The 13,893-nt window shown below is 35.3% G+C and overlaps 1 protein-coding gene across 2 annotated transcripts in view; it reads left to right on the forward strand.

Moving 5' to 3' along the window:
* Window positions 1–13,390, forward strand: part of KCNJ3 (potassium channel, inwardly rectifying subfamily J, member 3) — a 159,473-nt gene extending 146,083 nt beyond the window's left edge. Inside the window, exon 3 of one of the 2 annotated variants that reach the window (XM_011927455.1) lies at window positions 11,662–13,390. In XM_011927455.1, coding sequence (XP_011782845.1) covers window positions 11,662–12,248 — 587 coding nt within the window. In that variant the 3' untranslated portion in view covers window positions 12,249–13,390. The remainder of the gene's footprint in view (window positions 1–11,661) is intronic. The other variant, XM_011927457.1, reaches the window with a different exon arrangement.
* The last annotated feature ends 503 nt before the right edge of the window (window positions 13,391–13,893 follow it).

Below are 13,893 nucleotides of genomic sequence, written 5' to 3' on the forward strand. Positions count from 1 at the left end.
AGTTTGGCTGGATATGAAATTCTGGGTATAAAATTCTTTTCTTTAAGAATGTTGAATATTGGCCCCCACTCTCTTCTGACTTGTAGAGTTTCTGCTGAGAGATCCACCGTTAGTCTGAAGGGCTTCCCTTTGTGGGTAACTCAACGTTTTTCTCTGGCTGCCTTTAAGACTTTTTCCTTTGTTTCAACCTTGGTGAATCTGACAATTGTGTGTCTTGGTGTTGTTCTTCTCGAGGAGTATCTTTGTGGTGATCTCTGTATTTCCTGAATTTGAATGTTGGCCTCCCTTGCTAGGTTGGGGAAGTTCTCCTGGGTAATATCCTGAAGAGTGTTTTCCAACTTGGTTCCATGCTCCCCATCAGTTTCAGGTACACCAATCAAATGTAGATTTGGTCTTTTCACATAGTCCCATATTTCTTGGAGGCTTTATTAGTTTCTTTTTATTCTTTTTTTCTCTAACCTTATCTTCACATTTTATTTCATTAATTTGATCTTCAATCACTGACACCCTTTCTTCCACTTGATCAAATCAGCTACTGAAGCTTGTGCATGTGTCACGAAGTTCTCATGCCATGGTTTTCAGCTCCATCAGGTCTTTTAAGGTCTCCTCTACACTGTTTTTTCTAGTTAGCCATTTGTCTAATCTTTTTTCAAGGTTTTTAGCTTCCTTGCATTGGGTTCGAACATCCCTCTTTAGCTCAGAGAAATTTGTTATTACCGACCTTCTGAAGCATACTTCTGTCAACTCGTCAAAATCATTTTCCCTCCAGCTTTGTTACATTGCTGGCGAGAAGCAGCAGTCCTTTGGAGGAGAAGAGACCCTCTGATTTTTAGAATTTTCAGCTTTTCTGCTATGGTGTCTCCCCATGTTTGTGGTTTTATCTACCTTTGGTCTTTGATGTTGGTGAGCTACAGATGGGGTTTTGGTGTAGATGACCTTTTTGTTGATGATGATGCTATTCCTTTCTGTTTGTTAGTTTTCCTTCTGTCAGTCAGGCCCCTCAGCTGCAGGTCTGTTGGAGTTTGCTGGAGTTCCACTCCAGACCCTGTTTGCATGGGTATCACCAGCAGAGGCTGCAGAAAAGCAAATATTGCAGAACAATAAATATTGCTGCCTGATTCTTCCTCTGGAAGCTTTGTCCCAGAGGGGTAGCCGCCTATTTGAGGTAGCTGTCTGTCAGCCCCTACTGGGAGGTGTCTCCCTGTCAGGCTACACAGGGGTCAGGGAGCCACTTGAGGAGTGGCTGTCCATTCTCATAGCTCAAACGCCGTGCTGAGAGAGCCACTACTCTCTTCAGAGCTGTCAAACAGGGATGTTTAAGTCTGTAGAAGTTGTCTGCTGCCTTTTGTTCAGCTATGCCCTGCCCACAGTGGTGGAGTCTAGAGGCAGTAGGCCTTGTTGAGCTGTGGTGGGCTCTGCCCAGTTCAAGCTTCCCGGCCACTTTGTTTATCTACTCAAGTCTCAGCAACGGCAGATGCCCTTCCCCGAGCCAGGCTGCCGCCTGGCAGATTGATCTCAGACTGCTGCGCTAGCCGTGAGCAAGGCTCTGTGGGCGTGGGACCCACCAAGCCAGGCACAGGAGAGAATCACCTTGTGTGCTGGTTGCTAAGAGCTTTGGAAAAGTGCAGTATTTGGGCACTTCCAGGTAGTCTGTCACAGCTTCCCACAGGTAGGAAAGTGAAATCCCCCAACTCCTTGCATTTCTTGGGTGAGGCAACATCCTGTCCCGCTTCAACTCACCCTCCATGGGCTGCACCCACTATCTACCCAGTCCCAATGACATGAACTAGGTACCTCAGTTGGAAATGAAGAAATCACTTGTCTTCTGCGTCGATCACATTGGGAGCTGTAGACCAGAGCTGCTCCTATTCGGCCATTTTGGAATGCCTTAAGCCAGAAATTTATTCTATTTTTCTTTTAAAAAAAAAAATGTATTTTTTGAGACAGAGTCTGCTAGGTCTGCCAGGCTGGAGTGCAGTGGCATAATCTCAGCTCACTGCAACCTCTGCCTCTTGGGTTCAAGCGATTCTGATGCCTCAGCCTTCCAAGTAGCTGGGATTAAGAGACATGTGCCACCACGCTTGGCTGATTTTTGTATTTTTAGTAGAAATGGGGTTTTAACATGTTGTTCAGGCTGGTCTCGAACTCCTGACCTCAAGTGATCCACCCACTCTGGCCTCCCAAAGTGCTGGGATTACAGGTGTGAGCCACCACACTGGGCCTGAAAAATATCTTTTCTGATGTCAGTCTTATGGAGTATCTTTCAATAATAGTTATATTATATTGTAGTTAGATAGTGAAGATATTTTGAAAGCTAGAAATTGTATCTTACTAGGGAAAACAATAGCATGAATCTATTTAGGTAGCTATTGCTTTTATTCTATAATTAACAATGCAAAGAAACATGCTTTAATAAATATCATAAGGAGAAAGCAGAAAAAGGTGTGAGGAGACTGAGACATTTCCACTGTTCCATTGTTCGATTATTATTAGAGTAATAATAATCAGTTTAAAGTGAATTTGGGCTGTGTGCGGTGGCTCATGCCCGTAATCCCAACACTTTGGGAGGCTGAGGCGGGTGGATCACTTGAGATCAGAAGTTCAAGACCAGCCTGGTCAATATGGTGAAACCCCTTTTCTACTGAAAACACAAAAATTAGCTGGGCATGGTGGCATGTACCTGTAGTCCTGGCTACTCGGGAGGCTGAGGCAGGAGAATCACTTGAATCTGGGATGTGGAGGTTGCAGTGAGCCAAGATCGTGCCACTGCACTCCTGCCTGGGCGTCACAGTGAGACTCTGTCTCAGAAAAAAAAAAAAAAAGAAAATGAATTTGGCAAATTCTGCAATGCTTCTAATTGAAGTAAGAGTAGAGAGTTAAAGGCAGTGCTTTGTCAACACAGCAGATAAATCAATTACATTTTGAAGAAAGTAGTTACTACAAAGTTATTTACTACAAAGTTAAGTCAAATTTGTTCAGAGCAGGCCAGGTTGAAAGTGATAGTAGATTGGGCTCAGTTCCTCATGTTTGTTTTACTCAGTTCATTATATACACTTCGTCGTATTCCAGGTAAATATAGACAACATAGTCTGTATCAAATTGCCAGAAATTAACTTGGTGAAAATTATTCTATGCATTGATCTGTTTCTGAGAAATTAGATGATCACTAAAGAATTATTTAAAATATATCTGAACTAATCTTTTAATTAATTGGAAACATAATAATCATGACTGATAATAATGATCAATGATTGAACCTTTATTATTTACCAGCTAATATAGTAGGCCCATAAATAGGTTATATCATTTATAGTCACAATGACCATATACATTATATATTTTATATGGCACTACTACCCATATTTTATAGCAATCAAGGTTCGGATAATTATAACATGCCCAAGGTCTTACTAACAGTGAGATATCCAAACAGGAACAATCTCAAGTTTATATTCAAAGCCCATGTTTTTTTGCTTAATATTTCCCTGTCTCTCCTAAATCTATTTTCAGCAATATGATTGTGAAGTTTCTGTCATATTTTCTACCTGACCGTGAACCTTTAGCATCTGCACTTATCTTCCTTTTAGAACCTCTAATGTTGTTTTCTGTTAATCATTGCTAAAAATCTATTTTTTCTTTTGTTCTGGGAATTTAGAAACCTTAAGTATTGTATTTGAAATATTTGTTTATAAAATTCTTACTGAAGCTTTATTTTCTGGCAAATACAACTGGGCTTTTCTTCTTTTGTATTTTTAGTTTTTTAAAATTCTTTGACCTAGCTTGAACAGTAGTGGCAAACTGATGTCTGAGAACACATTGTAAGACCAAGTGCTTGTAAATAATAGAGGATAATATTGAGTTGAATGCGTGCCAGAACCTTCTACTCCTCACTAAAAGTCTGTTTTGAGCAGAATATGTGGAGATAAAGAGATTCCATCTTTTTGAAAACTGCAGTTTCTGGAAGCAATTTATGTATTCTTAATGACTTTGCAACCTATATCTCAAAAGAGTCTGTTGCCAGTAACCTTATATTGTTGAACTGTATTGTATGCAGTGCCTTTGTGTTTTATAAACAAGATTTAAAAATAAAAATGTCACAAGCTTCTTCAGAAAGTTTATACTTTACATTTGGGTTCAGCTCAGTACAACGCAATAGAGAACATGCAGAGAATGCCAAGTTAGTGTTATAGTTAATATATCTTGGGAGATGGGTGAAATTTTGGAAGTACCTTAGAGAAGAAACAGCTATAGTCCTCATTTAGTAATCCTCAGGGAAATATGTAGAGTGGGCTAAGAAGTTACTTGGTGATATACAACATGCTCTGCATGCTAAGCTATTAGCTGATTCATTTATTGAAACAACTGCCAATTTGAAGAAAATAACAGAATAGATTTAGGGAAAAAACTAATATGTTATTTGGTTTAATTTTCAGGTTCTTTTCCTCTGTGTATGTGCCTGTGTAAATTAAAGCTGTAGTCATATAGCCTGTATTTAAGGATTCTTCTGGGAAAAAATTATCAATATTTATTGTGCGTGTAGTTTACATATGTCACTTAATTTCATTTAATTTTCACAATCTTCATGTGAAATTAGCAGGGTGGGCCTTAATTTACAGATAATGAAACTAAAGCTTAAAGAGATGTGTTAGTTTTTTTAAGGTCACATATTAGCAGGGTGGGCCTTAATTTACAGATAATGAAACTAAAGCTTAAAGAGATGTATTAGTTTTTTTAAGGTCACGTATTAATTACTGGTGGAGCTGGGATTCAGTGTTTGATGTTAGGTGCATCTGGCATTAAAACCGATGCTTTACCCTCTCTGCAACTGGCCTCTAGGGCTGATATGACCTGCTTACTGTGGATACCAGAATATCAGCTAGCATTGTCCTGTAGAATCTCTTTGCTTCAGATCCTTATAGTGATACCAAAAGGTTTTGTTTATTCAGGAAAGTAGTTAAGAAATCTGGATCCCACACTAGAAACGAACAGTGTACAATTTACTTAATAACTAATAACTCAAATATATGTATATATACATACACATATACCACCTGTACATATTTGTACAAATAATATTAATTTTTAATTCTATGTTTCAGTTTAATATGCTTTCACTAAGGAAGTCATTAGATAGTAAAGTTATTTGTTAAGAGCTTAGGTTTGGGAATCAGTATGAGTTCTGGACTTAGCTCTGCTGTTTACTCTCTGTTACTTGAAATTTCAAGCTCTATCCTTCTCTTGGAAATGTGAAAATAATAAAATTTTATTTATAGTTTTGCCTTTATGAGATAGTGAGATGAAATATATAAAACCTATATATAGCACACTACTTGGTACATTGTTACTCAACATGTAATTATTATCACCACTATTATTTTTATGTTTATAATTAGCAATTTTAACCAACAGTCACATGAGCGAATATTTATTTTTCCCATCCAGTAGGAAGATGATTCATTCATTATTTTAATTCTTAAAAATTCACTCATCAATTGGTTTCCCATACTTTTTCCACATGTAATAGCAGCTACAATAAATATCACTAATATTTATTAAGACATTTGCTAAATACATTGCATATAATATCTCATAAAATTATTCCAATTATCCTAGAATACAAGTACTATTATTATTATTATAATTTTCAAGATTAGAAAAACGGGCTCAGAGAGGCAAAGCACCATCCCAAAGTTAAACAGCATAGGTGCTAGAGCTGGGATGCAGCCCCATGGTTGTCTGACACCACAGTACTTACTCCAGGGAGTTGTGCAGAGTGCCTCTGGTGTTCATCCCTGAAGAAAGGTTCATTTCTTTCATCACTTGCTTTTGTTTTTATTGTGTCAAATCTGGTCCCCTTGACCACAAAATCACAGACTTGATGCTCTTGTACCCAAAAGTTGACACTTTAATTTGAATATTCATTACTTACATTACTAGTACTAAACTCTCTTTTGTTTCTTCTTTTGCCTACACAGTACTACTTGATAGAGAGAAGGGATTAAGAGCATGAATCCTCAAGCCTGATTTCTTATGTTCAATTTCCAGCTGCTTCACCTTTATGTGATCCTACTATCTTGTATCCCTCTGTGACTCAGTTTCCACCTCTAGAAAACAGGAAGGGGGATAACAGTCTCTTCCTCTAGGAGTTGTGAGGATTAAAGACAACTTGTAAATAGTGTTTAGAGAGATACTTGACATATAATCCTACAGAGACATTATTACCACATGGCTTAACTAAAGGGGATTTGCTCTTTTTTTTCTGCTTTTGTTTAACGTATATGTGATAAAACACAGCCACAGCCACCATTACAGGAGAATACTCTTTTGCTCTCTCTCCTCTCTCTTTCTCTCTCTGGCTCTGATTCTCTCTATCCTTCTATCCATCTTTCCTCCTTCCCTTTCTTCTCTCCCCCAACCTCACCCAAACACATCTACATTGGATAAGGTTTAGATAAAGCCTCCATGTGCAGAAGTTATTGATTGTGTGATACTTTCTGTGTCACGGCATTCAGACATTCCCTGTTGGACTGTAGTTATATTGTTTTTAACCATATTGTGCCCCCTTTGTGTGAGTGACACATCCACCATCTCCAGCTAGGAGAAACAATGGAAAATAACTGAGTTAGAGATATCCTGAAAGTTTAATTAAGGACTTGTCAAATAACAACTCACTTTGTCATTTTCACTTTAAAACCTTCCACAGATCTGTTCTTTGAATGAATGTTTAATTCAGTTAAAAGGATGAACTTAGTTCAGTTTAAAGGCAGAGTCAGGAAAGGAAAATGTCAAAAATAAAGAGGTTAGACTATGTTGCTTCTACCATTTTAAATGGGCATACTGATACTGGAATAAATTACACTAAACAGTAATATATACCCTTTTAAATCTGTGAATATTGCAATGCAATGCACAGAATAAATCTTTTTTTCTTTATACAAAATTTTTTTTATCTAAGGATTCAAAAGTTCCAGCTATTTCCAGTAGCAGCATCTGTTGCTTTGCCAGTTTCCACAGAGATGAGCTCGTGTTGATTTTCACCACATTTGTTCAAGTCTGGAATCTGGTTAAAACATGCAAACAGTTGTGTTGCTGGCTAAGAGGTGCAATCGCATAGTACCCTTTGAATAATAGTAGTCACTTGCATTTATTTTAATTCAAACGGCATTTCCAGTTATGAATCTAAGCATGGATTATTTTAAAATAACTTTAATTAGAATAAGAAATATAAAGCATTCTAATTCTAGAAGGAAGAATGATATGATACATGCATGTTCTTAGAAACCATAATGATATCTACTTTAAATCTTCTCAGTTGAAATTTGCATTTTATTTTTTCATCACCATTTTGGGATAACTTTTGCAAAAAGAAGTACTCTCTCAATTATATCTTATCTTAGTTCATTGTCTAAGATGCAAATTGGCAAACATAGACATTTTTCTGTTATCCAATTTATAAATCTTCCATATCCTTATCCACATATTGATTGCAAGTTCATAAAACCTGACATGAAACCAGATTTTAAAACTATGATTGTGAATTGGAAATGTCTGCTATTTGGGTACCTACATCTAATGAAAGTAGGACAGGAACAGTAGAAAAACAAACAAAGGTTAAGGTGCTGGCAAATGTTCTTGGCATGTTTAACATAGTATTAACATTGATTTTAGCCGTTCTGCTTGCTGCAAGCCTTTTAATACACCCCATATGTCCATACTTAGTCTCCTCTGCTATTAGGGATAGTTAGGTGGAAAATGTTGTGAAACCCTAAAAACTGGAAATACGAGTAATATAACTTTTTTCTATATTTTTAAATATTTTGAATGTTTAATTGTCTGACAATTTTAAAAGCAAATTACTGGCTGGGCATAATGGCTTATACCTGTAATTCCAGCACTTTGGGAGGCTGAGGTGGGAGGATCACTTGAGGCCAGGAATTTGAGAGCAGCCTGGGATTTGGGAGGCTGAGCTGAGAGGATCACTTGATGCCAGGAATTTGAGAGCAGCCTTTTCTGAGACCCCATCACTACAAAAAATTAAAAATTAGCCAGACTTGGTGGCTTGTGCCTGTAATACCAGCTACTTGGGAGCAACAGGCAAGAAGATTGCTTGAGCCCAGGGGTTTGAGGCTACAGTGAGCTGTGATCCCACCACTGCACTGCAGCCTGGGTGGCAGGACAAGATCCCATCTGAAAAAAAAAAAAAAAAAAGTTATATCATAGACAGTGACTTTTAAACTTAATTCTTAATTTTCTATATTACTAATATGAGATAAATTACAAAGATGTAAAAATTTCTCACACATATTAAGTCACTTTACTAATTTTCAGGAAGAACAGGAAATGCAAGTGACTAGTATAGAACAATAAAAACACTAGTCATTAATGGGCATTGCCTACACAGCAAGCAAGGTTCTATGTCTTTTACTTTCAAACTCTCAGTAGGTTTCTAAGAGAAGATATGTTGTTATGTCTAATTTATAAACGAGAAAACAGGGCAAGAGAGCTTTAGGTAATTTTCACAAGCTATTTCATAGTGACATTGACAGCCAAATTCATAAACTTTTTAATTATGTTTCAGATGTTGCCTCATTTATGTGAATTTGCTGGGAAAATAAGTAAAGTTAATTTGATATAGTAAAATAGATTCTCCACCTTCCTTTTCAGTCGAAATCATGCATTAGCATTTCAGTAACAATGATTACAAGTACTTTAATGCCAACAAACATTTGAACACACGTTTCCACTGTAGATGTCACAGCACTTTAAGTAACTTAATAATTGATGGCCTGTTTTCCCAATGTTAACATTTTATAAGATTTTATTTTCCCAATTATCATGGTAAAAGCAGGGGCAAAATTTTGATTTCTTATTTCATGTTATTTTCCCAATGTAAAAAAAAAAGACCACCAAAATGAAATGGGCTAAGATGGTGATATCATCAAATTTTATTTCAAAATTTACTTTGTGATTGTTAGAAATAATTGAACAGACTTCATAACCTGAATTTACTTTAACTTGATGTTAATATGTATTTACATTAATCAAAGGACAAACTTACAAACTTTCCTTACATTTTAAGACACTGAATATTAAGTATGTGACCTCACTTAGGATAATTCTGCCTGACATCAATTTTCAATGATTGAAGTTTTTAAAATTAAAAAAAAATGGCTGGGTTCAAGACGAGCCTGAGTAACATGGCAAAACCCTGTCTCTACAAAAAAATACAGCTACTTGGGAGGCCGAGGTGGGAGGATCACCTGATCCCAGGGAAGTCGAGACTGCAATGAACTGAGATCGTGCCATTGCACTGCAGCCTGGGCAACAGAGACCTCATCTCGAAAAACATAAAAATAAAAAAGATTGTAAGGCAGTATTATCACTTAGTAAAAAATATACTTATAGTCTTTTTTCTCAAATTTAAATTAATGTCTTGGATGGGAAAGACTTAAAATGACAGTGGTTGCTTTTAGGTAGAAAATATAAGGCACTTCCACATTATTTGTTTTATTATTTCTTAACAATAACATCAGATATTTATTCTTTATTCTAGATACTTTTCTTTATCTTTAAATTTCTCAAAATAAAACCAAGTTGATATATCAGGAAATACATTTATTTTTCCTGATTAAGTGATAATCTATGATTTTTCTTATGAAATACTTAGAGGCCAGAAAGTTGTTAGAAAATACGGAATGCTGCTATGTGTGTGTTTACACTTAATATTTTAAAACTCATTTTATTGTCTTATATATAAATATTTCTGGGGCTATTCTTCACGTAAAATTGATTATAAACACGGATATTTGATCATGGTCAGATTTGCACCATTACAGAGTTTAAGTGATAACTGCATTCCTAACTAAAATATTAGAGACATTACAGCAAAGTAAAATAACGACGACAATTAAAAACACACACACACACATATAAATAGGATGATACATTTTTTCTCTATGGCTTATTAGATCTGTGCTCAAGAAAGGTCAAGAGACTTAACCTCTCTGAGCACTAAATTCCTCGTTTTTAAAATAGATACAAGAATATCTTCTTAACAGGACCATACTGAGGATTAGAATGGAAAAAAAAAAAAGAGGGAAGAAGAGAGAGAGCACCTAACACAGTGCTAGTCACATAATAGATACTAATTTTCTACATGAGTTTATTTTAAAATTGTCATAAAAAATAGTATATAGTGGTAACTAATTCTTTGGTAATATCTAACAATTTTCATAAGGCAAGATTTTGGAAGGATTCAAATGTGGCTCCTTAATTATGCATTATATCCTAATTATCTATATGTATTGTATGTGTGATTGCTAGTCAGTTAGAAAAAAGACAGATATCCCTTCCTCCAAACTATGCCAGGCTCAAAAACAATAGAAATTACTTATAATGGATGGGGAAGAATTGAAATGAATGAAGAAAAACTATCATCACTTATTTAAATTATACTTAATTATTGAAGGGATGATTTTTAAAATTCATCATTATCTTACATTTTAATAGCCTTTAATAGAAGTCTGATAGACTTTTATTTAATAGCCTTTAATAGAAGTCTGATAGACTTCCATAGAAGTAGAGAAATTAGTGAATTTTACTACTTACAGAAAATCATGTCTTTTGACTAACATGAGACAGAAACTTGATACATGTTTTTAATTTATTTCTATACTTCCAGTCTTCACAAAATGAATATTCACAAGTTGACTGATTTGATTGTAACACAATCGAAATAAATGATTTATGAAGAGAACAAAATAGAGTAAATTAGAATACCATGAGGCAAATGATATTCAAGGAACATAATTGATAAACTGAAAAAATTTACATCTGATAGCCAGCATCCAGGTCCAGATATTCCTAGAGCAAGAGTGCAACTTGACACATCACATGGCCCAGATCACTGATTTTAGCATATGGATTTCTGAAACTTGAGCAAAAGTTTATTCTGGCCTTACAGATGCAAAAGAATATAACCACCACAATGACTTTTCTTTTTCTAGCATGTAAATATTACTACCTTTTATTTGGTTTAGCAAATACTTGGGAGAGTTACCTTTTGTCCTCCTACCCTCCCACTGCCCCCCCACCCCCATAGCAAGCCTTTGCTAGGTAAAGAGAAAAAGGTAAGCTCTCATTAATGGAGTCACCTATTGTAGATATTACATGACAAATTTTACATTTCTGTATGTGTTATTTCATGGTCACAGCAACATTGTGAGACAGGTATTGTTGACAGTGCTTTACTCTGCAGAAGAATAAAGTGATACTCAGTTAAATATATTTTCTAAGTTTACACAGTATTAAAGTTTAGATTCAATGTCAGATTTGTTTTATTTATGACACTGTTTCTTAAATGATGAAAAATTGTTACATAATTTTTCCACTTATCTCCTTATAGGGACATGTATGTTCTGAAATTATTCTATGCTACTTCTGCTTTTGGTTTGTGGTTAGTATTTATGTAATGACACATCGTCCTTCTATGTATCAAAGCTATTAACTTAGAGTACAACTTTTAATCTATTCTATTATTCAGGCTTCAGATAAACAGTCCAAAACCTAGGTAAGAAAGTGAAATGAATGATTTAGGCCAAACCGGCTTTACATGTGCTTCCACTATGCATAATTTATCAAGAATTTTCTCTTTTCTTGTAGGGATGACTTGTCAAGCTCGAACATCATATACTGAAGATGAAGTTCTTTGGGGTCACCGTTTTTTTCCTGTAATTTCCTTAGAAGAGGGATTCTTTAAAGTTGATTACTCCCAGTTCCATGCAACATTTGAAGTCCCCACCCCACCTTACAGTGTGAAAGAGCAGGAGGAAATGCTTCTCATGTCGTCCCCTTTAATAGCACCAGCCATAACTAACAGCAAAGAAAGACATAATTCTGTGGAATGCTTAGATGGACTAGATGATATTACTACAAAACTACCATCTAAGCTGCAGAAAATTACTGGAAGAGAAGACTTTCCCAAAAAACTCTTGAGGATGAGTTCCACAACTTCAGAAAAAGCCTACAGCTTGGGAGACTTGCCCATGAAACTTCAACGAATAAGTTCAGTTCCGGGCAACTCAGAAGAAAAACTAGTATCTAAAACCACCAAGATGTTATCTGATCCCATGAGCCAGTCTGTGGCTGATTTGCCACCAAAGCTTCAAAAGATGGCTGGAGGAGCAGCTAGGATGGAAGGGAACCTTCCAGCCAAATTAAGAAAAATGAACTCTGATCGCTTCACATAACAAAGCACTCCCTTAGGCATTATTTAATGTTTGATTTAGTAATAGTCCAATATTTGGCGATGAGGTAATTCTCCCTAAGGAATCTGAAAGTATATTTTCCTCCCAGTTCTACAAGCATATTTGAGAATGCTTCCTTTCCCAAGTATTGCTAATGTGCAGAAAGCAACAGTTACGGAGGGAGGACATCATAAGGAAGTTATTAACGGGCATGTATTATCACATCAAGCATGCAATAATGTGCAAATTTTGCATTTAGTTTTATGGCATGATTTATATATGGCATATTTATATTGTATATTCTGGAAAAAAAATATATATATATATTTAAAGGGGAAATACTCTCCCCGACATTTCTAACATATGTATTAAGCCAAACATGAGTGAATAGTTTTCAGGGCGATAAAACTAAATATATGTCTGTGTGTGTGTGTATGTATACACACATATACATATATATATACATACATACACATACATACATACATACATATATATCTGATAAAATTGTGATGTTTTGTTCAAAGTTGTAGTTCTTGTGCATGTTTACTTTATTAGAGTAGGAAGGCTACTGGCATTAATTATTAATACCAAATATTTTAGCCTTAAATTTTTGTCATTTTAAAATCTGATTTAATGTTTTCTGCTGTTTAAGGTCCTGGGAGGCTTTCATTTGTATTTTATATGAGAGAATCACACAAATTTGTGCTATCTATGGCCCTGCAAAAATATAACCATTACATGTTTAAATTGTAAACTTTAGAGCATACCAGTACTCAGTATAGCACCAAACATTTCTTATGATTTTTAAAAGTTGCTAGTACTGGGGAGACATAATTATTGATTAATTTGAGAATTATTCCTTTCCTAGACTAATTAAAATCTGGAAATCTATTTTGTATATGATCTAATACAAAGATGAGCTCTGAACAAACACTGAATCATGTTATTAGACAGTGGCCAAGTTATATTGAATATATCAGAATCTGTGTGAAGTTATACAATTAATGGTCCCTGTTTCAAACCGAGTAAATCGGAAACATTTTCATTCCTTTTCTGGAAATTTTGTCCATTTTAAAGACCAATCATTTTAAGAAGACATGACAATGCAATGAAACAGATGATAAATATTTATGCTTAAAATATGTATGTCTAATTGAGTCTCTTTTTAATTCTGTTTTCTTGTTTATGGCATTTGTTGTAACAGGATAGACTTTTTCCTCACCTAGGGAACCTATCCCATGCCTGTCACTTATAGTTCAGGAGGAAGTTTTTGCACAGACCAGAGAGAAATTAAAATTAGATAAATTGAAGATATCTTACACACAGTTTTTTGGTGAACACTGATTTTATTGGTGTCTTGGATCCCTGGTCTACCCAAATAATGTTGACAGTACTGTTTTTTCTAATCCTGAAGTCTGATATTTATGACTTGTTAGCAGGAATCAAAACTAGTGATCAGTAGAACACTTTCAAAATAAAAATTTGGAATGCAGAGACTTTTATGAAAATTTAAAACTGCTCCTTAACAGAATATCATGGGTTTTCCTATAAAACTTCAGTATTATAATTTAAGTCTGCCCCAAATTTTAAAAAGTTCTCATTAATATGTAAGTCATTAATTGCTAGTTTGGGCTCTCATTATTTC

The sequence above is a fragment of the Colobus angolensis genome, unplaced genomic scaffold (assembly GCF_000951035.1).
Source record: "Colobus angolensis palliatus isolate OR3802 unplaced genomic scaffold, Cang.pa_1.0 Scaffold72, whole genome shotgun sequence".
Lineage (NCBI taxonomy): Eukaryota > Metazoa > Chordata > Mammalia > Primates > Cercopithecidae > Colobus > Colobus angolensis.